Below are 27,517 nucleotides of genomic sequence, written 5' to 3'. Positions count from 1 at the left end.
TGATGTGCCTAATTCAGTTGATTTGGAATGTATATGGTGATAAAAACTTGATGAAAACCCCAACATCTAATCGTCAGATAATGACACATGGGGGTATTTGATCCAGGTCATGTCCAGCTTAGATGACCCTGAGACTTTAGATCTAATGCCTCCATCCTTACTCCGCCTTACTCCGTGCAACAAACCTCATAGATGGCCTGATTAACTCTTCACCATTGTCTCCACTTTCTCCCCAACTTCTCCACTCCCTACATACTCGGTACTTTCACACAATTATTTCACCTTGCAAACCCTCCCCATTGACTTCCTTTCTATTGCCATCTTAGTGATTAAAGCGATTACCACCACCCTTCCTAGTCTCCATCCATCCCATTGCCAGTCTCCATAGTACTTCTCTTTTCATTGACATCTATCCCATAGCCTCTCTACCGTTTTCCACTTTGTTCTGTACCACAATATTGAGGACAGAAATATTGTCCTGCAAAAACATTGACTCCAGTATTTTGTGTACCACTATATTGTCAAATTAAGTATATATAAGGCAGTGTGAATTTAATATTTTGATGGCTATTTCTAACTGTAGATTCCCCACTTTTTGAATCGTTTCCAGATGCCATACTGGATCTGGTAAACTTCACAGCAGTGCTCCGGTGTGCCAGCAGGTGGGGCAGAGTGGCTTCACACTGCCCTCGAACTGAAAGAGCAGAGCCACATATATGCACTACTCCTGCATCCTGCCCAGCCTTGGTACCCGCCAATAACTATGCCACACATGAAGCTTAATATAACACGTCTTTATTCGACAGCGTGTAACCGCAAACTCTGCAATCTAAACCAGCATTCACTTTGTTTCGTTCTAACGCTTAGGTCACAGTTCTGCAGAGTCCTTCAGGAGCCACAAGGGCGTTGTCATTGCTAACTCGCACTACACTACATCTCCCCCTCTGTTAAACAATTACATTTTTGACAAGCATATACACAATCATACCTCTTCAATAAGTCTTCGTGGCACCTTGATCACGCGTCCCAACCTGGTCTTTGGAAACTGGGGACAGGCAGAAGTGTCCATGATCTGCGTTGGCGATGTAGAAACAACAAGCAGTCTGGGTTTTCACTTGTCCTTTCAGACCCAGTCAATGCCTGACGAGCGATGAGCCACATCTTGTAAATGCAGGGAATCTTGCATAATGGACTTCCCAGGACGTTAGGCAGTCACCATGTGACCTTTGCTGGTCACAACATGAAAGGGCTCACATTCAAAGGGAACATCAGATTTTCATTTTCTAGATTTACGGACAAGCACTCTATCTCCTCTAGTGAAAATAACGTCTTTTGCATATCTGATCGTAACGTTACCTTGCAATTTGCTATCGCTATTTGCTGCGGTTTCACAACCCGTTTGTATACGCCTTTAACGTTCTCACTCTGTAAGGTGTATAGCTTTAAGTTGCGTAGTTGCGCGGTACCTCCCTTTACGGCCTTCCCAGTAGGTACTTGGGCACCAATGTGTAGAGTTCTCAATGAAGCTGCCATCTTCAAATGCTTTACACTGGCTGGAGTTGTACTTTTATTCCACATATCAATCAATCAGTACTTGTAGAGAGTGACTTATCACCTGTAAGGATATCTAGGCGTTGGGTTGCTGGGCTTAGTTGAAAAGCTAGGTCTGGATTCTGTTTTCTTAAGTCTGTCAGCGAAGGTGATATTCGGAGGTGGAGAGGGAGTGTGTTCCAGGACTTGGAGGTGAGGTGGGAGAAGGAGCGGCATTCGTTGTGACGATGTTTGCCGCACGCCAAACGTTGATTCTGCACTTGGACTACGGCACACGCAAGCAGTTTTCTGGACCACAGCAAACACTCTGGGAGAGCACTGTCTATCTTCGGATTACTCATCACCAGTTGTAGTGTCCTCCCCAGCCTGGGTACCCGCCAATGACTACACCACACACGGAGTTCAGTATAACACCTCTTTATTTGACTGTGTGTAACTGTGAACTCCACATTCTAAACCTGCAGTCACTTCACTACCCTTTATCACTTACATCACAGTTCTTCATCAGAAGCCACAAGGGTTCCGCCACTGCTAACTCACACGACACTACAATTTCCTTTATTTCTGCACCTTCTGGTGCACATGTGGAGATCTACTCCTAACTTTCTCCCATCTACCGACAACCCCTAAACATTTCTACAGTGTCACCTTCATAATATATTTGCTTCAAACCTTTCCATGACGGCAGGAAGCAGATGTTGAGCAAACCCTCATGAAGTGTCTCTGGTGTGTGCTCTCCAGCTATGACTGTACGTCACGCTGCAAGTGTGTCCTTATGCACTGGAAGGTGAATCAGGAACCCAAGAAAAAGTAGAGGGTGAAGCACAAGTCTCATTCCTGTTTCTGCTCTAGGGCCCGATCTCGTACCTGGTCGTGATGTCGCTCCCACAGACAGTCCACTTCCTGCTCAATGACCCAGCGTAAATTGAAGTCAAAATGCAAACCTAAAAAGAGTACGCTGGACTCGACCCAATCCTGCCACTCTAGGTCTGAAGAAAATGCCCAGAGGCGTCAAGATGAGTATTGAACTTGTTCAGCCTCCAGAGCCAATTATTCAGTTGATCCCAGTATGCCCCAGTTTTTCTGGGCTGTTGTTGACCCCACAGCAGATTGTAGCCTTCAGGGATGCCATGCTCTAATTTTTCTCTGTGATACTGCCCCCTCTCTGGAGCACTTTTGGGCCCAAAGGAGAAGCATGGACTTCCAGTCGGATTAGCTCTGGCAGATCGTACCTTAATGCAGTCTGCCCCGTTAGGAACCGTTCAAGGGCCCATATCGATTGCAGTACAGTCTTTCACACCAGCTCCATGATCTATGCTAGTTCCTACCACATAAACCCAGATATCGGTGTTGGACAGGCAAGTGCCTACACCCATTTATGATCCTGAACTGACCTTGGCCCAAGCCCACTGATGTCTCATTACAAGACTTTACTGTGGCACAACTACCAGTAGAGTCTCTATTCTCATTTTGGCTCTGACCCAATCCTGTGCAGGACCCAGGTAAGGTCACTCAGGAAATTGATGATGAAGAGGTGGGATCTCTTCGGTTCCTTACTCATTATACTGATGATACAATATTCCTGGACCTACAAAATACCAGTGGGTTGGACAAATCCTCCTGAAACATAGCTTGATTCATCACATGAACCACCAACAGAAGAAAGTCAGGAGGATACCTGAGGTACCCAAATTGCAGTTACCCTCCATTAAAGCAAAGCCAAATGTACTCACAGAGATTCTTCAGTGAGAGCCTACAACCTCTGATATATTGTTGCCTTTTAATTAGACTCTTAAAGACACTTTAATGACAATGAGGTCAAAACCATTTTCTAGCCCACCAATTAGCCGACTAATAGCCCAGCTATACATACCTGTGTCTGGTCAACCAGATTGTTATTACTAAAACCCTACACTTGAAAGCCCCATTGTGCAAGCCTCCACCAGCAAGGTTAACCTTAACTCTTTTCTGAGCAATCCCTCGCATTTGGCAAAAGAATATTTTGATCTGCGAGTTTGGCCCTGAGCTCCTTAAACACCATATGCTTGCCGGGCAGATAGGCACATAGTCTCTGGGACATGGCCTGCGAGATCTTGCTGGGGGTTCCAGAAGATCTCCCACCTTCTTTGACAAAAACAATACATGACGGAAAGGGTGCTATAAAGTTTGTGATTTTATGCTGGTCTGGATCTCAGAGACGGTCTAGGCAGGGCTGTTGGTTCCAGTATGGTCTTGAGGAGTCACACATGGATGAGGTCTACTGGATTTTTGGCTGATGTGCTGTGATTCCTAATTAACTTGTCCTTTCAATGTCTCTAGAACTGAGTCTGCCTTCTGCCCTCAAACTCTGGACCCATCAAAGATTAGCCTAGCCACTGCATGATCCCTAGGACTCTTGACACAAGTGAAACCATTGTCCAAACTTGTTCCGTAAGTTCAGTGGGTTGGCTTATATATAGCATCAGCCATCCCAACTGATGGTGCAACCTTTTGGGGCCTCGGATGCTGCACTAGCAGATAACGTGCAGGGCATCAGGGACAACAGTTTTCCAACTCCTCCTGTGCCTCAGTAACTACCAAGTCGCTTTAGTTTGTCCTCAATGGCCCAGGCCAGGCCAGTGGGCAGAATCTCTGACTTTGCTCCCCAGCTGTAGATCCATTACACCAGACACATGGGTCTGGCAGATAGTTCAAAGGGGTTTAGCCCTACTTTTTATTTCCTCCCCTTGACGAATCATCCCAAAACTTTTAAGACAGGAGCTGACCTGAGTGAACAATTTGTTTCGAAAAAGTTATTGGCAAATCAAAAAACGCTTTTCCTATGGAAACTAGGTTCTAACTAGAACTACCTACTGCAACTGCCAGTAGGTAATATAATATATAAAATGTATCTCCAAATACCTTTAAGATATTAATATCTTAAAGGTAAGTAGATGTTAGCACTGATTTGGTGGTCCGTGCCAATTTTGTTGGAGGAACTCTACTGAAAGCAACAGATTCAAACACATATATATATTCACGAAAAAACCATAGGTTTCAGGGGCGTTATAGTTAGCTGGACATTTCCCTCGTACAAAACCCTAGAAATTCCCCTGTTATAGTTAGCTGAACTAACTATAACTCGCGCCCCCACAATGCACTGCTGATGACGTCACATATTGCATCACTCCTGACATGGTCAGTGACATCACTGATGACATCACCGATGACATCTCAAATGACATCACTGATGACATCATCCAGTGAGTCTGTTTCTGTAAAGTTTTAATATGTTTAATATATATATTGAAAGGCCTGTTGAAGAATGAGTGGGTGTACAAGTGTGTGAATGGATGATTTTCTAGGTGCGTAACTGACTCTGTGTGAATGTCTGTATGTGTCTGTGTGTTGGTGTATAAGTGACTGCATGGTTTTGTGAATAGCTATATGAGTGTCTATATGGGTTATTGATTGGTTGTCTGAGTATCTGTATGGGTGCCTGAGTGTTTGTGTGCGTAGGCTGTGTGTGACTCTGTGCATAGATGTGTGAGTGGGTGATTCTATGGGTGCATGGTTTTAAGAGTGCATCTGTGATGAACTGTATAGTTGAGTGAGTATGTATGGGTGTGTTAGGGATTGAATGTATATCTCAGTGGTACATTTGTGACTAACTACATATGTTAAAGGCAGTATATATGCGTGTAAGAGTATATAAGTGGGTATATGTAAGAGTGTGTGATTGTGAGAGTGGCTATATGGATAAGTGTGTGCTTGTATCAATGATTGTATAAGAGCGTAAGAATGTGGTACTATTTTTATGAGTAAGTGCACTTGAGTGTGTATAACTGCATAGGTGAGTAAATGGGAGTGTAATTAATTATTTGCATGATTGACTAGGTGTGAGAGTACCTCTATGGATGATTGGTGGTGTGTGAGTGTCTATGTAGGTGTATAAATGCATATGATAGTCTTGTACGGAGTGACTGTAAGTATGAGTGTCTGTACAGGTGAATGAGTGGGGGTGTATGTAGACCTAAGAGTTAATGAGTGGGTATGTAGATATTGTTTTTTGAGTATCTATGGTTTTGAGAATGGAAGTCTGAAATTTTGAGTCGGTGTATCAAAGGTTATATTAGGGTGTGAGAAGATGCGGTAATTTATCACATGGATGACGTCATCAGTGATGTCATCAGTGATGTCATTTGAGATGTCATCAGTGATGTCATGAGTGATGTCACTGACCATGTCATGAGTGATGTAATATGTGACGTCATCAGCAGTGCATTGCGGGGGCGCGAGTTATAGTTAGCTGAACTAACTATAACAGGGGAGTTTCTAGGGTTTTGTATGAGGGAAATGTCCAGCTAACTATAACGCCCCTGAAACCTATGGTTTTGTCAGTGAATTTCAAAGGTTTTTTAAATGCTAATTCCTAACTATAACGCCCCTGAAACCTATGGTTTTGTCAGTGAATTTCAAAGGTTTTTTAAATGCTAATTCCTATCTATAACTTATCTCTAAAGATATCATGAAAAGCATTCTTTTTTAAAAGTAGGGTGCACATTAGTTTTGTGGAAAAGCATCTTTGTGATTGGTTAAGAAAAAGCTGTTTCAACGTGGAGTACATATCATAGGATAAAATTTGCTCAGATCAACCACACCTGCTATTTGCATTTGGAAGGCACGGTTGGAACTTAAAACAATCATCAACTTTTAACCTGCACGTGTCGTTAAATATTCAAGAAAATGTTACAAAAAAAATCGTTAAGTTTTAAAAAATTGATGAACTTTTAACCTGTACGTGTTGTAGAATGTTCTAGAAAGTGTGTTGATAGAATACGTTGCACTTCTGACTTCTATGTGTTGTTGAATATTAAAAAAACGGTTCATATGGAAAATTAAAAAGAAACCAATAGAGAAGTTTTCAAACCTAAAAGAATCAAGGAACTATTCTAATTTATTGTTTACATGTATTTATGTGTGCAGCAACAAAATGATAGGCACAACAGCACTAGGAAGAGGAAGAAGCAGGGAGTGGGGGGAGGGGGGAGCTGGGCAGAATGGCACACATGCACAATTAAGTACAACAACATATAGACTAACAATGTCCAAAATGAAACACACCAACAAGGAGCACAAGTCACACAACCCGCCAACATCACACCACTGAACGAGCATAGAAGTGAAAACCACGCTGCATTCATACAGGATGTGTACAAAGGCCAGTCGTTGGTGTTGTGGGATGTCTGCGACCGTGGTCGTCATGGATGAGATGCCCAGCATGTGGCACATGGTCGAGTTCACTGTGTGTTATGTTGCCAAACGGCTGCTCCTCCCTCCCACGAGCCCCCACACTTTTGTATGGTGAGCTGTTGTATCTCGTGCACTCGTACGGCACGCCATTGTAATGCCTATTTGCGCATGTCCTGCTACATTCCACAACATCACAGTGACGTTTGGAGGTGGTGCATGCCACTTTACAACATCGACTGCTGCAGCTCTTGCAACAGGCCACACCAGAACACAGACACTTACCGCACTTCCTGTACACGGACATGTCCGAGACACCCCGTTCCCCTTGCCGGATAGGCACACCCCTGCACTGACCTGTGAACCCCAGACCAACACACACAGTTGTGCATGCAAGAGGATGCATACGTAGCTACACATCCAGGCTCACTGCCAACGCTGAGGTGACAGCACACTGTGATGTTGCAGGGCTCGTGCCTATCATGCTAAGACAATGACCACAGGGACACACTTACTAAGATATGGGTTTGGGGGGCATTGGTGGTCCTGAAGTTGTTGCGATGAGTCTTCTGGCCCTCATGGGTATCCCTGTATCATGCTCATTGACTCTATGGCACCTGTGGGTGTTCTGGTGTGGCTCTTGGCTGTGTTCCCTTTCATGGTGCAGGTAGTTGTCCTGCTTAACACCAGCAGAAAGCAGGTGTAAAATCCCTGGTGCTAACGTGTCTTATCGCCGGAATTTGTTTCGCATTGCATTTGCTGTCAAAGTTGTGATGTGATTTTTTTTTTTTCGTGTGCAGAACAATATACGAACTGAGCAGTGTATCTCGTCAAGATCCAGCACCTGACTCACTATTCCCAATCAATATAAATACAATGAGATTTCTCAATAGATTTCGTGTGTACACTGTAAGTGCAGCCAATACCTCAGTGCAATACAATACAGGATTTTAGTATTTAGAATAAATTGCAAACGTGCACCTCATGTCTTTTTGCACAGGAACGGCTATTCTCTATTTCATTATCAGCACTTTAATGGAAGTAAAGTTCAGAAAAATCTAACACACTATTCAGAAGTTGGTGCAAACTGCAGATATCACTAGTATTCCAGCGATAAGTGCCCCAAAATTTAACACCATGGGGGACTCCATCAAATAACAGTAATAAGAACAAGAAAGAGTCACACAGCACTTAAGATAACCATTTTTTTCAAACTTTTTTTTTAACAATAATAAATATATAAACGTTAAACTATTTTCAAACTTTATATTTTTATTAACATAAATATAAACAATAAACTAATAAACAAAATGTAACAACCATAATACAAAACAACAAAGCGGAACACTCCTGTGGGAACCACGGATGTCGATGACAGACCTGCAAAATCAAAAAGATTGTTAAAAAAAAACATGGTATTCTTAACAAAATACCACAAGAAACAAATCACAGATATATAAAATGTATACAGGTAACAAAATTTTATAAGTTTAACTTACAAAAACTGTAATTGTTGCCGCTTTAAAATATTTACCGAATCTGCGGATTTTTTTTTTTGCAGAAGGCACCACGCCCACAATGTTTTCCTTCAGTGGTGTGGAAATTTTTTACTTTTCCCAAGGGGCAAACAAAGATCAATGCCACCTTGGTCACGTGCAAGATTTGCAAAAGAGTTCTGTTGCGAGGGGATCCTAACAAGAAATACTCGTACGGCACGGCAAGTATGATGAAATACCGAAGGACCCTTCATCCAAACAATCTTGCACGAGAAGAGTGCAAACGGATGAGGAACACTCCTATTCTGTATCTGTAAAAAAGAATCACAAATAAATGTATATTAATAACTTTCAAATTTATACTATTCCATTACTGTACAAACACATTTTATATAAAAACTGACTAAGAAACTATAGCCCTGAACCACAAGTGTGACAATCGTTAAAACACTACATGCATAGTGCATACTACTTTAAAGCAGTTCATGCCCTAAAGCCTACCTCACTAAAAGACTACATGCTAACTGACTAAATGATTACAGTACTATAAGGAGACACACTGGGTGAGTGACAGGGTGTTTGCTAGAAGAGTATGAATACTAACTAGGGAATTCAAGGTGTGAAACACAACTGTGTAGGTGATTAGAGGACTGCATCAATACTGCATAGGCATTTAAAGCAGTCCATGTGCTAAGGCCTGGCTCACTGCATGACTACTTGGGTACTGACTGAATGATTAGACTACAACAAAGAGAGTGCCTAGGTGAATTTATTAGTGCTAGGCTTTTCGCAAAGGGAATGGATTAGTACTTGGTACTGAATGACTCCCTAGAGGAGTGTAAAGGCAGTCACAAGTGCTGGACTGTATGGATACTGACTAGGAAATTGAAAGTGTGAAAGACAAGTATCTAGGTGGTTAGAAGACTGCATGCATAGTGCATAGGGGTTTGAAGCAGTCCATGTGCTAAGGCCTGGCTCAGTGTATGAATACTTAGGCACTGACTGAATGATTAGAGTACTGCAAAGATAGTATCTTGGTGAATTTATAAGTGTTTGAGTTTTAGCACAGTGAATGGATTAGTACATGATGCTGAATGGGTCAGTAGAGGACTACAAAGGGAGTGACAGGGTATTTCCTGAAAGTGTATGGACACTGACTAGGGAATTGAAGGTGAGAAAGACAATTGTGTAGGTGGTTAGAGGACTGCATGTATAGTGGATAACGGTTTGAAGCAGTCCATATACTAAGGCCTGGGTCACTGAATGAGTACTTGGGTACTGACTGAATGATTAGAGTACTGCAAGGAGAGTGCCTGGGTGAATTTATTAGGGTTTGGCGCAGTGAATGGATTAGTACATTATTCTGAATGGGTCACTAGAGGAGTGCAAATGGAGTGACAGGGTGTTTGCTGGAAGTGAACGGATACGGACTGGGGAATTGAAGGAGTGAAAGACCATTGTGTAGGTGCTTAGAGGACTGCATGCATAGTGGATAGGGGTTTGAAGAAGTCCATATGCAAAGACCTGGCTCTGTGCATGAATACTTGGGCAGTGACTGAATCATTAGAGTACTGGAAAGAGAGTGTCTGGGTGAATTTATAAGTGTTTGGGGTTTGGCACAGTGAATGGATTAGTACATGCTGTTGAATGGGTTCTCTAGAGGACTGCAAAGGAAGTTACAGGATGTTTCCTGGAAGTGTATGGATACTGACTAGGGATTTGAAGGTGTAAAAGACAAGTGTATAGTATGTTAGAACACTACATGCATACTGCATAGACATTTGAAGCAGTCTATTTGGTACTTAGATTCTGACTAAATAATCAAACTACTTCTAGGACAGTGCTTAGGTAAAACTTTTAAATTTTCAGTTCTGCCACAGTGAACAGAATAGTACATGGTACTACACCTTAGTGTCAAACCCTGACTCATTTTATCAATGCATAAGCAAAGACTAGCTTCTAATGCTACTAAAACTTGACAACATAACAGGTTTTAAATTAGTTATCTGTCAACAAATACACGATGTTACCAAATGCCTCTCTCACAGTGGTTCTCAAATGCACACAGACTCAGTGTGATTCTACACAACAACCACTATACCTAGAAGTTTACCAAAAATCATTCACTACTGTGGAAGTGGTAAGCGAACTGCACACAATCTTCATATTTCAGGACTGCACTCTTATGTCAAAGCCTGACTCATATAATCAAAGCATAAGCAAAGACTGGCTTCCAATTCTACTAAAACTTCACAACATGACCGGTTTTAAAACAGGTATATGTCAGCAAATACACGATGTTACCAAATGCTTCTCTCACAATCCTTACCCAAATGCACACAGACTCAGTGTGATTTTAGACAAGCAACACTATCCTAGGAGTTTACCAAAACGTATTCACTACTCTGGAAGAGTTAATGGTACTGCACACAATCTACATATTTAAGTACACCACATCAGTGTCAAAGCATTACTAATTTAATCAACGCATAAGCAAAGACTGGATTCTAATCCTACTAAAACTTCACAACATGACCGGTTTTAAAACAGTTATCTGTCAGCAAATACATGATGTTACCAAATGCTTCTCTCACAGTGATCCCAAATACACACTAACTCAGTGTGATTCTAGACAAGCACCACTATCCCTATGAGTTTACCAAAACTCATTCACTACAGTGCAAGTGGTAAGGGAACTGCACAAAATCTACATATTTCACGACTGCAATTTACTGTCAATGCCTGACTCATATAATGAAAGCATAAGCCATAACTGTCTTCTAATGCTACTAAAACTTGACAACATAACATGTTTTACAACACTTATCTGTCAGCAAATACACGACGTTACCAAACACTTCTCTCACAGTGGTTCCCAAATGCACACAGACTCAGTGTGATTCTAGACAAACAACACTATCCCTAGGAGTTTACCAAAACTCATTCACTACAGTGGAAGTGGTAAAGGAACTGCATACAATCTACATATTTCACGACTACACTTTAATGTCAATGCCTGACTAATTTAATCTACGCATAAGCAAAGACTGGCTTCTAATGCTACTAAAACTTCACAACAATACAGGTTTTAAAACAGTTATCTGTCAGCAAATACACTATGTTACCAAATGCTTCTCTCACAGTGGTTCCCAAATACACACAGACTCACGGTGTGATTCAAGACAAACAACACTATCCCTTGCACTATATCAAAACACATTTCTTCATCTAGAAGTAGTACTACATTTTAGTATAGAAATATAACATAACTCATTTCACAAGTTCATAAACAATGACTGGTTTCTAATTCTACCAAAATATAAAAACTGCACAGTTATCTGTCTACAAACACATGAAAAACACAAATGCCTATCACAGAATGGTTTCTACATGCACACACATTGTAGAGAAAAAAAGTACTCCCTACACTTTAGCAGGAAAAATACATTAGTCTGATTAAAATAGTCTACATACATCCCCTCACAATTAAATAACTCATCTTTCAAGTTCTTTTGTAGATTGAGGAGTATATCAATCACTCACCATATTTTCTTGTACAGAATATCTGCACTGTGCACCTCTCAGCAAAAGCAAAGAATGAAAAAGTTTCCCTTTCATTTTCCACACATATACATGTAAACATCAAATCACAATCCTTCGCACATAAACTCAAAATCAAACGCCCATTTCTATTGTTTAAACATTTCAACCCTTTCCAATTGAAATACATTTCAACCCTTCCCCCAATCTGCCTTCTGCCTGTTACCATAGAAACAGGTCATGGAACACTGCACTGAGCTCACAGGTCACAAGTTCAGCACACAATGTTCCTACACAAGACAGGAAGTGTGCTTGACTTTTCAACATATCAGCTTATCATATATAATGTTCCTTACAATCTGTTTTTGTTAACCAATAACAATCGTACCTTTAAAAAACAAAAATATACACCCTACCTTTCAGTGTAGGAAGTTGTTATACAACCAATGATTTCTTGTCGTTTTTCAAAAAACGTTGCCGTGGATCCGCGCACCCACCGCGAGAGAATCCGCGCATCCAACACGATAGGATGCGCGCATCGCGCGCGCATCTCGCCGCTTTTTTTTTTAAAAATGGGGGGCCCCAGGGGGTACTTCTGGGACCCCCAAGCACCTCTAGAGGGTCAGAGTATTTCCACTCTGCCCCCTTTATATGTTTTACGCACTTATTCCCCTTGCTTCTTCAGCCTCGCTTCTACCGAGGCAGAAAATGGCCGCCAACAGTTCCTGGTTTCGAATGTAGAGAGACGCTCGACAGCCAATTAGCATTCAGCGCTGGATCGGGAGGGTGCACGCTCGGTTCGGGGAGGGTTCGTGTACGGTGCGGGTAGGGTCCGCGGATCCTCCGCGGCCATAGATATCACTAACTTTTTTACCCTAATTTTCTCAGGAACTACTGAACAGATTCACACCAAATATGCAAAAGGCACGAGTCCGAACTGAGGACTACCTCTTTGCTAAATTTGGTGTCATTCCGTTCAGCGGTTCGGGCTGTAGCTGCGACAACAGATCCTATGGGAAATTGCATGGGGAAAACGCGTTTTGGGACCCCCCTTTTTTCTCGGCCCCCGCTTGACGAATCACCACGAAACATTTAGGGTAGGAGCGGAGCGGAGCTGGCCAAAACTTTGGAGAATTTCGCAAAGATTCGTCAATCGGCGCCAAAGAAATTCCCAATAGATTGTTGCGGATTTCCTATGGAAAATAGGTCCTAACTATAACTATCTACTGGCGACCGCCAGTAGATAATATATATTTCCTGAGGAAGATGTACAATGTCTCCTGGGAAGAGCATGACCTAAGACGTTATCGCTCTCTATACTAGCATACGGCACATTGATAGGATGAGGGCTTTGAGATACTATTTGGGACAAAGACTGATACACCTACATCAGCACATTCTCATGCTTTTATAAATGGCAGAATGGTGCCTTGATAACAATCTGTTCATTTATGACCAATGTACATACTAACAGACACAGGGGTTGGCCATGGGTAGCTGCTTTGCCCCCAGCTATGCGAATATGCATATGGGCTCGTGGGAGGAGCAGGTACTTAAGGTAAAACATGTGCAAGAATGGTCTGAGAATGTGGTACTGTATACCAGGTACATTGATGATTTATTCATCGTGTGGAGTGGCACACTTGAGGCAGCCCTCATGTTTTCTCAAGAAATCAATGAAAACAGTTTAAACCTCACATTCACTTGTGACATCAGTGAACAAGAGATACACTTCCTTGACCTAGCGGTTTTCGTAGAGAATGGGAAACTGCAGACCAAGACCTTCAGGAAACTCACTTGGGGGAATTCCATCCTCCATGCTAGCAGTTTCCACCCTACCAAACTGAAACACAGTATATCTTACGCTGAATGTTTACGTATGAAGCGTAATTGCAGTACCAATAAAACCTTGAAGGAAGCACAGACAGACCTTTTCTCTAGAATGAAAGCCAGGGGGTACAGTCAGGAGGTACTGGAGTCAGCGAAAGAGGAATCTAAACCAAGATCAAGGGAGGAGATACTCTATGATGAGAGTAGAAGTTAACAACAGAGGCACAAGTATATACGTGAGAATCCAATCCGGCACATCACAGGATACTCCGCATACCATGCTAGAATAGGAACCATTTTGTCCAAGAACTGGAGGATACTAATAAGTGACCCCGTAATAGGCTCTGCATACCACGAGCCCCCCCTTATATCTTATAGAAGGGCGAAGTCTATGAGGAACGAACTAGTGCAGAGCATGCCCCAAATCAAGAGAGGCTCTGACTGGCTCCAATCCAGGAAGGATTTCTTCAGGTGCATGAAATGCAAAGCGTGCAAACATGGGCGCAATACCATCTCTATACATTCACCCCTTAGATCAAGTTCCATCGAGATCAGAGGTACATATAACTGCAAAACAGATTTTGCAGTATACGTTTTGGAGTGTACATGCCATAATAGATACGTGGGCAGTACCATCCACAAAGTCCATGTACGCTTTTTACAACATCTTAGGGCTATTACAAACGATGCTCAGAGTTACCCAGCGGCCAGGCACATCAACCAATACCACCAGGGCAAGGCAGAAGATTTGGTTTATTTTGTGATCGATTCTGTCCCAAAAAACACCCCAGGGGTGGCAACAGGCAATTACAGTTGTGGAGACTCGAATCTCGATATATAATATCGCTCAACTCAAAGATCCCAATAGGACTCAACTCAGATGAGAAATTGATAGTGCACCTCTAGATGTAAGCTGACTATTCCCTTTCCCGCAAGCAGGGTGCTTGGCTTGTAGAGCCAGTTTTAATTGGTTAAGGGATACATGTTTTTGTTCTTTTTCTTCGATTTACTACACGTTCATATTTTGTGGTATTGATTATGTGTTCAGTTGTCTTTAATTATTGTTTGCAGGTTGGGAGCCTCCGCATGTGTTTATTTTATGAGATGTTAGAATTCTTTTTCTTAATTGTAGCAAGGTCTATGTAGTCTGATAGTGTGTTCCTTCATATGGTCTCCATAGACTCACAGTGGACTGATGCTGATGGTATACCGAGTGCAATCTAAGCTCTTCATTAATGGGCCAATTCGATTGTGAAACAATTTAGCTTTGCCTTCTTGTGTTAATCTCACTTGAGTTAGCAATTATGGTGTAGGCAAGTTAACTATTAACACATCGTCTCAAAAGGGTACAACGCTCTACTTAGCACGGTAGATTGCACCCTACGGTATACTCAGACACTGGTCTTAGTACACATCAGTGAGTGTGTATATATGTTTACACATTTGTCCCTGCTATGAATCCTCTTTTTCTTTCAACTGGTGACATTATTATTTTCTTTGTTGACAATATTATTTTAAAATGGCAACAACCTGCTCCTTATATAAGTTTATGACTGACTTGAAGTCATAAACCTGAGTTTATTTATCGTATCTGTGTTTAATCTGTTATTGTTTTTGAGATGCTGATTTATTGTATTTTACCGAACACAGAACTCTTCTATGTTTATGTAGGCAATGCTGTTGCCATGACAATCTGCTCAGGGAGAGCATTTAATGCCTTTTGCTAATGGCGCCCGCTATGTGAACAAGGCGGGGAGACCGCCGAAACACGCCATTTATCTCTGAGAATAAATATCACTTTGTGTTGCATACCCACGGTGTCAGAGCCTGCTTTTATTTATTTATTTATTTATTTATTTATATATACCTTAATGATGTATTAATAGTCGATATTTTTGCATGACAAAATTAAAAACTCAGTAATGTGTCAGAACACTACACTCGTTCTGCATTGTCTCCCTTCTCTCCCCATTACTTACCTCTCCACCGTCTCCTCTGCCCCCCCCCCCTATTGTTTCATCCAGTCATTTTGCCTTTTCCTGGTTACCCATTGCATTCCTTCCCTTTTCTTGTCTAGACATTGACTCCGAGCCCATTCACTTTATACTGAGTATTTCCACTAGCTTTCGTCTAGATCACCTCCCTCAGCATTGTCTCCCTTATCTTTGTCTCCTCTTTATCCCTACTGCTGCCACAGTGTCTAATTTATCTCACTCTCATTTTTCTAGCCTGCTGTGCTGGACAATCTCCTGGGCTCCATGAAATGCGTACTGCATGGGATGGGGCTTCTGAGGATCAACTTGGCGGACCGTGAGAACAAGGTAAAGGACAGAAGGTTTAGGTAATCCCTGGGTTGTGATGCGGGGCATATTAATGGGATGTTGACTATCACTCTGGCAAACAAAAGGAACAAGGTAAGACCAGACCAAGTGATGGTGGTAAGAGTCCAAGTAGGAAATTCTCTGCGGGTGGCACAGTTTCCATGGGAGTGCGAAGGGTAGGCCTGGGCAAAAATGGTGCAAGGCCTCTGCCGTAATTGGGTGCCAGCAATAAATGGAACCATGAGGCCTCATTGAATTGCCGGTCCAGATTCTGTTGAACATAGGGCACAGGGTAAATGATGGAAGCCAGCGGATGTGGCAAAGGAATATGCCAAGAGTGTGCATGTTCTGGTAAAGGTTAAAAGACCAACCCTAACCTCTCGAGCCCCTCTACCTTCTTCTAGAACCAGAAACAGTGACACTAGTTTTCTTTTTGTGTGTCCGACATGGATGGTTTGGCTCAAGTGCGGTTGTAACAATGATCTCTTCTTTAGAGCGTTATGCTGAAGCAAGCTCCCCCAGGATGGAAGGAACAGGGCAGTTGAGGTACCAAAGACTTTGAGGAATAGCACTAGGCTGAGATGGGCTATTTCAAATGATCTCAACTGTTAAATATGGTACTGGAGATGGAGTATGACCAGGGCCGGCTTTAGCGCTGGTGGTGACCTGTGCGACAATGTCTGTTGGCGCCCCCTCAATGGCCACCTCTGCCATGGATTCCCTCACTAGAACCCTTTAACAGTAACATTTAGTTTTAAAGCACCAATCAAACCAGTGTAAGGTGTCAGAGCACTTTACACCACACACACTGCACAGAGACAATCGTGTGTGTAAATCAGTGTATAGGAAATGTTACATCAGCTAGGACTACAAGGTGTAGTGTAGGAGTGACATGTCATCGATACTGCTAGGCAATATAGTTTGAGTCTTTATTCTGGGAAAGCACAAATTCTGAATGTAAAACGTAACATCATTGTTAGGGGTTCTCTTTCATAATAAGAATTGTTACCTACCCAAATGAACCCTTTTCACAAGATTAGGATTATGAAAGACTGGGCAAAAAACCTATAGCTCTAACATATACCTTGCAGTTTGCATGCAGCTCTTTGATGACCATTAATGGCTCAATGTTATATATAAAAATATTGACTTGGAAACCACAAGTAACAAAAGGAGCTCTCTTACAGAAGCAGTAACCCACTGACCTATTTACATCATGTGCACTTCGTTATCTGCATGGTACACGTTCTTAGCAGCAGGCATCTTAACCCTCTGCACTTACCTCAGGATGAGTCAAAACTTCCACTAGACAAACCTCCGGTCTTTCAAGTAAGGCCATTAATCACCGGATTTATCTTGACATTTTAATTGATGTCTGAAAATTGCTGGAGGCCAGGAACGTGGCAGCAGGTGCTTTTAAAATCATAGTATACATTTCCAAAAATGACGCCCCCACCCCAAGTCAGAGACCGGGGCGGTCGCGCCGATCGCACTGCCCTAGAGCCGGCCCCGAGTAGGACTTCTGAGACGCATATCCACCAGATTCCTAGTGCGCTCCTTACCCCCTTCAGTGCTCTTCAGTTTTCCTGTTTTCCAGCTACGCCGCCCTTTATAGCCCCAACGACTGCCCCCTGGTCTCCTTCCCCCCCCCCCTCAGTACCCACTTAAAGGCAGCCCCAGCTGTAGACCAGAAGTTAAGCAGGTACCTTATAGTGTCCCTAGAACATACCTGTGCCAGGTCCTCCGACCAGGCTGTTCCTTTCCGGACAGTGTTCCAGTGCGTTAGAGACTCCTGCCTTGCTTCTTCTGCCTCTCCTTGGTGCTTCCTATAGCTCTTTCTTGCTCTCTCTCGATCCTCATTTCCTTAAGGTTTGTTCTGGCCTTTTACTTTTACTTTCTGCCATTTCACTTTTGTTTTGCCTGTTTTCAATCTTAGCTTTTTTCAACTCTTTTGGTAATGCTTTCTGACTGCCTTCTGTCTATTGCTAATCCTGCATTTTTTTGTTCTTTGCCTTTTTATACCTCATTTTCTTACTGCCCTTGTTTATTGCCACTTTCCTGTTGATCTCGCTAGCCTTCGCACTTTCGCTCATTTTCTTTCTTTCGCTTTTATTCTTAGTTTGCTCTATTGTCAATGCTTTCTCTCTGCCACTGTGATCTTTCTCTGCATGTCTTTGCATTCCTTGATTTTGCTTTAATTTATACTTTTGCTCTTTTAGCTCCTTTTTGCTCTTTTCCCCCTTATGGGACATTTTACTGCTCTTTCTTCTATCCCGCCTCATCGCATGCTCCTTATCTCTTCCGTCACTCTTCCACTACCACCATCCTCCAGCCCGGCACACCGCCCTCTGCTCTCCTCTCCCAGGATCTACTTACTGGCAGCAGCATGCTCACCAAAGGTGTGCCAAAAGCAAGCCCTCAATACTGGCCTCTGCTTTCAATGCTGTTGCCCTGCAGCACCACACAACACCGAGGTAGCGTGGTGTGTGGCCTGCACATTTTTCCTGCTATCTTCCACACCTGCCGCTCACCTCTTCCTCACTTGCAGTACCCTACTCTCACAGTTACACCATTTAGCTACCACACCACACCGCACAACAATCCATACTCTCATGTATGCTCCTCTACACCTGATCACTCGCTAAGCATGCCACAGCACCATGATAACCTCCCTGTACATCAATTTTGAACCTCAACTGGACCCGACAGATCTTGTAATGCAGCTCCCTGTCTCATCCAAAAAACCGATTATGACCATGTGGCCGTCATCACCATGGACAAAACCGCTATCACCATGCAGTTTATCCACTGCAGGGCCCTATTGTACCGTTTCCCACTCCATACCTTTACCAAAGGACTTCAACCCATCAGCTCAGCATTCACACCTAGCCTTATCCTGAATCCTCTATTTCATCAGCCACTTTCCCGGACACATGGAAACATTGCACAGTCCTCTCCCTCATGCTCAAAAAGCCCTCCGCAAACCCATCAATGCTCACCTACTACAGCCTGATTTCCCTGTTTTTGTACCCAGCCAAAGTCTTCGAGAAAGCTCATTACCAGATGCCTCACTGATCACCTCTGCCATCACCAACCTCTCGACCTACACAGTCTGGATTCTGACCCAAACACAGCTCTGAAACAGCCCTAATCGCAGGCACAGATTACATCTCCACGACCTTGGACGTGAGACACAGAGGCCCTCATCCTCCTGGACTTCTCTGCAGTCTTTGACATGGTTTCACACCCCATCCTCATCCAAAGTTGCACCAAATTGGAATCCATGGTCCCGCTTTCTGCTGGATCTGCATCTTCTCTTTTCTGACAGCAGGACTCAGTCAGTTAGTCTGGCCCCCTTACTCTTCGGACGGCTGCAATCTCATATGTGGTGTACTGTAATGATCATCACTTAGTCCGACCCTCTTCAACAAATACATGATCCCACTGGCAAGCATCATCCGCAACATGGACATCCTTTCCTACGCCGACAACCCTCAGCTTATACTCGCCCCCTCGGACAAGACTCTTAATACTTTGAACACGTTTACTGCCTGCATGACAGAAGTTGTCAACTGAATGTGACCAACTGTCTCAAACTGAACGCAGACCAGACAGAAGTTGTGATCTTCGGGCAAAATAACAGTAGGGCTCCACCTGGTGGCTGGCTGGACTACGACCCACACCCACCCCACCCACATCAAAAAACCTCTAGATCATCATTAACCACTAACTTGACATGACCTCCCAGGTGAAAGCAGTCACTGCTTCTTGCATCCACACCTGAAGATGGTGAGAGAATTTTTCAAATGGCTATCAACCTGCAACCGAAAACCCATTGAATACGCCAAGCAAGCTGGACTACGGAAGCACTCTTTGGGCCGAGATCAGTAAGCAACTCACCATACGACTGCAAAACATTCAGAACTCAGCAGCCAGAATGACTCCACTTCCAATGCTGCACACACATCACACCACTGGCTCCCCATACACAAAAAGCACAGTTCTGACTCCTCACTCATACTTTCAAGCACTGCACAACACTGATCCAGCATACCTCAATAACTGCATTTCCTTTCACACGCCATCCAGACACTTCCACTCAGATGGACTCCTACTTGTACACATCGTACGCATAAACAAAACCAGATCTGGCAGTGTGGCTTTCTACTACATTGCTCCTAAGGTGTGGAATAACCTGTCCTTATCTGTCAGAACCTCCTTCTGCGTTCTTGAGTTCTGCAAAAAGCTAAAGACCTGGCTGTCCGACTAGCTACCTTAGGCAATGCTGGACTTAAACCTGCTCGGTGCCAGGATACCCTCCCGGCTGATAGTACGCTACACAAATCCTCAAAATATAACCCAACTCTTTTGAGCAGTACGGGGACTCTCAAAGGCTGCAACCAAACTGTGCAAAAATGGACACAGATTGTCCCTTACTTGCATGTCTGCCTGAGACCTTGCATACAGCCAGGTACGGAGTCACAGTATGCCCTCCTGCCCTAAGGTAACATGGTTGCCTGACTATTTGGGTTGGTCCCTTACACCTGCTATTGCAGCTCAATTTTGCTTCCCCGACTCACCTGCAACCCAATGGTGTATTGGAGGGTGGATCTGTAGCTAAACCCTGGTGAAGAAGAACTTCATTATACAGACCTCATGTCAGAAGCAGAACAGGGATGACTGGGGGCATCAGTTAAAGTGATGAGGGATTAATTACTTCTTTGAGGGCTCTTTGTGTTCGTAAACTAGCTAGTCCTTTGGTTGTTGTTCACCCTGTTACACTGCTTTTCTTCATGGAGTCAGTGAAAATGTCTATTCTGAGGCCCTGCTGTTTTGAACTTTAGTTTGGAAATAAATAAAGAATATGCCACAAAGGGAAAACGATAGTTTTGGTATTCAGGCTCACTCTAATGAATGTGGTATGGCTGGAGTGGGCTCCTGTTGGCCATACACACACACACACACACACACACACACACACATGCTCCCACTGATTCACACTCCTGATTTTTGCAGAGTTATTCCGATCAGCTTTAACTGTGGTATGAGGACTGCACCTCATGTGAGGGCGGGTGGCAGGAGAGTGAAAAAGGACTGCAGGCGCTTATTGAACTAGCGGTTGTACTTAATAAATTCATGTATCTGTTTGGCATTCTTCTCTGTACGGCTGAGGTGCCTCTGTATGAAGACATGGAGTCATGGCATGAGGTGGGTGGTGGGTGGATCCTTACCATGGGACTTTGATTTCTTGCTTCTCTTGTGTGATCCTTTATGTTGGGTGTCTGATTGCTGGGTTCCTACCTTTCCATAGTAACATACTAATTGGCGAGAATACTTTTTGGGGGCTGAATTTCTTGCACTTCATGAACTTCTTGATAGCTTGCACTTTATTTTGATGAAATGGACTCCTTTGTCTAATGTATGTATCTGATAGAGCCTTCTAGCCGCAGGTTCCTTACCTTAAAATATCCCCAATGTGTCAGACTAGATCCGGAAAACCACAAGCAGTACCTCTGTGCACCGATAGGTGGTGCTAATCAGCTCCACATCTGCGCCAGATGTGATGTGCACAGTGCCTATATAGGTGCCACACGCGTGCTGGCATCAGTCCTTTTCTTTTTGCGCCATCAGCGCAGATCTGGAAGAGCTACCTCAGTAATTGTTTTTTCTATGTTTTTTTTTTCTTTTCAAGAGGTTTTGAGCAATCTTGCTCCCATTGTGCCTTAGGAATGTTGCCTATTAAACCTGTCGGTTTTAAGCCCTGTGGAGCCTATCACAGGCAAATGCTTGTGATAGACCCTCATTTGGTTTGCTTATGGTGCCTACAGCCGGACCATGATTTTAAGGCCTGCCTTGACTGCCATGCGATGAACCCCAAATCGATCCGGTAACGAGCGTTGAAGCTCCTGATCTCTAGGCACCGAATAACTCCGTATTGCTCCAATTCATGTGGAAGATCCCAGGCACGCTCACGGAGTAGTTCTCTTCGGTCATCACAAAGGTCAAAATCTTCGTTGGGTAATTCCCACAAGAAGAAGACCGAGAAGTTGCATTCTTCGACTTCACCATGCTGTCCAAATCTTCGGACAATGTTTGTGAGCGACTGCACAAATCTGGGCCCCGCTCTCACACTTCCACTGTGGAGTGGAGTCTGGGTCCACTCCGTGTCGACCAGAATTTCTGGAGCCAGAGTGATTCCAGCCCAAATGAAAGAATTCCATGAGGCTATGCACCTCATTTTTTGGCGAGCTGACCCTTCAGGCCCCATGGGTTCGGAAGGTGCCACAACTGGTTTCTTACCTGTGAGTTCGCCGTCTGCGCCAGTCAGGCCCGTTGGAGCTGTTCCTGGCTCAAGACAAGCTCTGGTTGCAAATCCACGACCTTCACCAGAGTCTTGTCCAGTGGAGCCGTTTCCGCTGCCCCTGACCCCTTTGTAATTCTGACTTCGATATGGAGCCGGTGCGGCTTCGACTCTGGCATAGACCAGACCACAACCTCCCTGGTCGAAGACAGTGCCTCCAATTTTTTGACAGGCCCTGTGAGGAATATGCTTGGGGTGGATCTGAAGATCCTTATGGCTCCCCTGACCCCCTTGAGGGTCCCTTGGCCGAGGATAACTGGTATGAGGAACTGTCATACCAGTGGTCTGGACACCTCACCAGACACGGGCCTGATCTCTCCTCCTAGTGTGGCTATGGAGGAAGGGGCTTCTTTTGCCATGATGGTGCTGAGTGTGGCTGAGGTCTTGGAGCTTACACTACCCTTGGTGGTGGTCAATACCAAATGTCTTGACAGAGGTTCTTCAACCTGGGGTACCCTCCATGAAACCTCTTCTCCCCTTCAATAAAGCCCTCACTGATGCCCTGCATGTGGCCTGAGCCAAGCCCTGCACAGGAGCTTCTGTGCACAGGGCAATCACCCGTCTCCAGTGCTGTGATCTTGGGGATCCAGCTTTTCACCCTTGAGAACTTGGTAGTGCAGACCTCAACTTCCAAGATTAACCCTGTGAACACTTTGCCTCTTGTGCCGGTACAACCATACAGTATGGGACTCTGTTGCGCAAGTGCTGCCCTTGGTCTCGGAGAACATGATGCGCTACGGACTGGACATGACAGACTCACTGGGTAGAACAATTGCTTTGTCAGTTGCGATCCATTGCCACGTCTGGCTGAGATCAACTGGCTTCTCGGGGGATGTCCAGGCATCCTTTATGGACATGCCCTTCTACGGCACTCGCCTGTTTGGCTACCAGGCAGACTCAGCGCTCGAGCCTGTCAAGGACGGTAGAGAACCGCTCAGTAATTGGGACTTTCCATGGCCCCACGCCAGACTCATTCTGCTTTCTGCGGCAATGGTAGGTGCTACCAGTCACCTTTAATTCCACCCAACCACCGTCCTCCAGTCCTTCCGTGGCTGCAGACGTGGCTACCACAATCCTTGTGGGACCCAAAGCCCATGGATATGCCCAATCCAGCCCTTTCCCTTCCTCACCCCTGGCAGCCACAGCCTCCAATCCTCTTTAACATGCCCTTGCAACATCACAAGCAACCTGTTGGCGCCTGGATCCAGCACCACCTGCCCGCTGGCAGTCTATAACTTCAGACAAATGGATGCTCTAAACTTTTCTGTGGGGTTACACCCTTCCATTTGCGGAAAACCTGCCAGCCATGTCACCTTCCTCAGATTGGCTGATGGAGGATCATCTCTCCATGTTGCCTCATGAAGTCCAGGCTCTTTTGGCCAAAGGGGCCATTGAGAGGGTACTGAAATCAGAAGTAGGTTGTGATTCTTGCTGTTTTCTGATGGTGCAGAAGGACAGAGGCCTCCGCCTTATTCTAAATTTGCACCATCTCAAGTACTTCATGAAGAAAACGAAATTCAAGATGCTCACGTTCGCTCAGACCCTGTCTGCCCTGGATGTAGGAGCGTGGCTGGTACTGCAGGACTTGCATGATGCATATTTCCATATAGCCGTCCTGCTGGCCCACAGACATTACTTGCAGCTCATGGTGGGCCACTAGCATTTTCAGCTTGTTGTGCTGTGCTCTCCTTTGGCCTTACCATTGCCCCTCGGGTGTTCACGAAAGTGATGGCAGTGTTCACAGCCCATCTGCCGAGGTCCGGGTTTCCAGTCTTCCCCTATCTCAGCTACTGACTGTTGAAAGTGGGCTCACCTTAGGCACTTGTCATCCTCCTCCAGACTTCGATGGATGTCCTGCATTCGCTGGGGTTTACTATCAATGTGACTCCCTCTCAGATGCTTCCTTTCATTGGATCCATTCTGGATACCGTGCACTTCCACGCCTATCCTACTGATTGGTGAGTCCAGGATATTGAGTCTATGCTGCCGATGTTTCAGCCTCTATTCTCGATTTCGGTGGGACTGACTCTGATGCTGCTGGATCCCTTGGCCTCCGGCATCCTGCTGGTAAAGCATACCCACTAGCATATGCGGGCTCTGCATTGGGTCCTGAAGTCCCAATGGGAGCATTATCAGATGAACATCTCTGACGTGATACAGATGTCGTAGGGAGTTTCTAAAGACCTGTAGTGGTGGCTAACAAAACACCACTGGGTCAGAGTCAAACCCCTCTCCCTTTCCTACCCAGATCTCACAGTAGTAATAGATGTGTTGCTACAGGGTTGGGGAGGCCATCTGGAAAAGGTGGAAATTAGAGGACTCTGGTCTTCAGCCCAGTCTCAGCTTCACATCAACGTTTTCGAGGTGATTCTCTTGGCATTGAAATGCTTCCTCCCCTCCATCGAGGCAATGCTGGTTCAGGTTTTCACAGACTACACCACCACCATGTGGCGCTGAAACAAGCCGGGCTGGGTGGTGTTGTGGACCCTGCACCAGAAGATCCTGCACCTCAGGACTTGATTGGAACATCAGGACATTTTCCCAGTCATGCTGCACCTGGCAGGTTCTTTACACCACGGCGGATGAACCCAGCAGTCGATGGCTCGCAGATCACGAATTGTGTCTACATAACATGTCCACCATTCAAATTAATGTCATATTTCCCTAGACTACTTCACCACTAATCCTTTTTTGGCTCCGGAGTAGCGTGCTACTCACCAAAAAACGCTTCCACACCTCATCAGGGGTAGCAAGAGCTATATAAATGCAAACCTTTTCCCTCTTCTATCCCTCCACTATTCTTCTCAATCCAAATAACAGACTAACATATCCACTGCTCAAATTAATTTCATATTTCTGTATACTAATTCGCCACTAATCCTTTATGGGTTCCAGAGGAGCGTGCTACTCGCCGAAAAAGCGTTTTGACGCCTCATCAGGGGTAGTAAGCGCTATATAAATGCAATTACAATGCAATAGGATACATCTGGAGGTGGGGGCAAGATCTCTTCCATGACTGGGGAAAACCTTGGTTAGAGCCATTTGCGAACGGTGAGAACATGCAATGTCAGCACTTCTGCACATTGAAGTTTCCAAGCCAGCTCTTGCTCTGAGATGCATTTCATCTCGAGTGGGGTATCAGGACTCCTGTACGCCTTCCCGTTGAAACGACTCCTGCCCGAGTTCCAAAGAAGATCAAGACCGACTGGGCCCAAGTCATCCTTGTGGCTCCGGATTGGGCACAAGTAGTATAGTATCCCAAACTCCTGAGCTTGAGCATCCGTCCTCCGATCAGGCGGCCGCTTTGGGAGGATCTCTTGTTGCACCATCAGGTCTGGGTTTGGCACTGAACCTGTGCTTTGCCAGCAATATAGCCAGAGATGTGAATCGCATTTGAGTTTTGAGTTGTTTCCGGCGGTGGAACACACCCAGTTTGCAGGCTTCCCATGTATTTATGGTTTTGAGCTTTGTGACCTCTTGTACTGTGTCATACACTGTGTTCCAGTATGATGCCAGAGTGGGGCAGTTCCAGAACATGTGTTGAAATGTTGCGTTGGGGATGTTGCAGCGCGGGCATAAGAACTGCATTTTGGGATAGAATCTCTGTAGGCGTGGTGGTGTTGGGTATGCACGGTGTAGAATAAAAAATTGAATGTTTTTGAATCGTGAGTTACAAGAGACTTTCTTTGTGTACTCCAGGGCCTGTTCCGAATCTTTATCATGTAGTGGCTGCGCAAACTCCTCCTCCCACTTATGTCTCAGTGGATTTAGTGATATGGCTGTAAGTTCGTGTATGACTTTATATAACCAAGTAATTGAGTGGCGTCCGGGACCCATGTGTAGTGTTGTGTGAAGTACTGGGTGTGTCGTCTGTTCTCCCTCGGATAGGTCCCAGAGTCCGCAACAGTCTGAGATGATCTGTCTGAGGATCCGCTTGGGAGGCCACTCTCCTCTGCCAAACGAGCAAATGAGAGGAGTTGGCCATCTGCAAACCGGGTCTCCACCTCGAGGAGCGAGTGGTCTGTCCAGGTCTGCAAGATTTGAGCTGTGTAGTATTATCTTCCCCGGGGTAGACCGGCCAGGTGTTGCAGGGGGGTGTAGAGTGGATTTGCTCGGGACAGACAGTAAATCTGTAGCATACACATGCAGACTATTGCTACCTGTATGGGGGATGTCGAGCTGGGTCGGGTCCCTGGTAGTAGCAAGCGGCGAATCGCTTGTATCAGCTAAGGACCTGTTTCCGAACATAGCTACTGGAGTTGTGCTGCCAGGAAATACACCTCGAAGGATGGAGCACCCAGCCCCCCTTGGTCTATCGGTAGCTGCATCTCTGCGTCGGCTGTTACCCCATATGAGGGAGCTAAGCAGGGAGTCTAATTCCCAGAAAAAGGAGCTGGGAGGGATGACTGGTATGTTAGCAAAGTGGTACAGTAGTTGGGGCACTATAAGCATCTTTGCTATTGCTATTCTACTAACTGGGGCCAAGGGTAGAGTCTTCCCGAACCCTACTGAGGCCCATATGCCTGTCGGTGCTTTACGACAGTTGCCTTCATATAGGTCGATTGGGGTGTGATAGTCGGACACTTAGGTAACCTCCTGGTGTAGACAGATTACCAGGGGCTCCATTGCTAAGGCAAAAAGGAGGGGGGAGAGTGGGCGCCCCGTCTTGTGCCTCGTTTCACTTGGAAAGGTGCCGAGATGTAGCGGCCCAGGCATATTCGGGATGTGAGGTTTGTGTACAGTAGCCTTGTGCATGCTAGTAGTCTGGGGCCCACTATTGTGTTGAAGGGCTGAGAAAAGATATGGCCATGTCAGGGTATCAAAAGACCTTCTCCAGGTGCAGGACTAGGCACACCGCGTGGGGGAAGCGCCCCTGCACCTGATCCTGAACATGGAACAGCCTGCAGATATTTTGGGAGGTATTCCTACCCGGTACGAACCCGCACTGATCTGGGTGTATTAGTGTTGGAAGGAACTGAGTGAATCGATCGGCCAGTATCTTACCCAGGATCTTACAGTTTGCTGATAGTGTAATCGGTCGACATGAGGTCAGCAGTATCTGGTCCCTGTCGGCGTTTAGGAATGATACCACAAGGGATTCTTGTAGTGAGCCTGGGAGTTCTCCTCCTTTTAGCGCCACTCTATACATTTCCTCCAACCGAGGCACCAGTTGTGCTGAGAATGTGCTG

The 27,517-nt window shown here is 44.9% G+C and overlaps 1 protein-coding gene across 3 annotated transcripts in view; it reads left to right on the top strand.

Moving 5' to 3' along the window:
- LOC146810510 (guanine nucleotide-binding protein G(o) subunit alpha-like) overlaps positions 1–27,517 on the top strand; it is a 433,476-nt gene that overhangs the window by 72,316 nt on the left and 333,643 nt on the right. For all 3 annotated transcript variants that reach the window (XM_085617541.1, XM_085617539.1, XM_085617540.1), the window contains one exon: positions 15,875–15,967. In XM_085617541.1, the coding sequence (XP_085473667.1) occupies positions 15,875–15,967 (93 nt within the window). The remainder of the gene's footprint in view (positions 1–15,874; positions 15,968–27,517) is intronic.

The sequence above is a fragment of the Triturus cristatus genome, chromosome 7 (assembly GCF_964204655.1).
Source record: "Triturus cristatus chromosome 7, aTriCri1.1, whole genome shotgun sequence".
NCBI classification, from domain to species: Eukaryota; Metazoa; Chordata; class Amphibia; order Caudata; family Salamandridae; genus Triturus; species Triturus cristatus.
The sequence above is the reverse complement of the archived record's forward strand: the minus strand, read 5'-3'. Positions and strand labels throughout refer to the sequence as shown.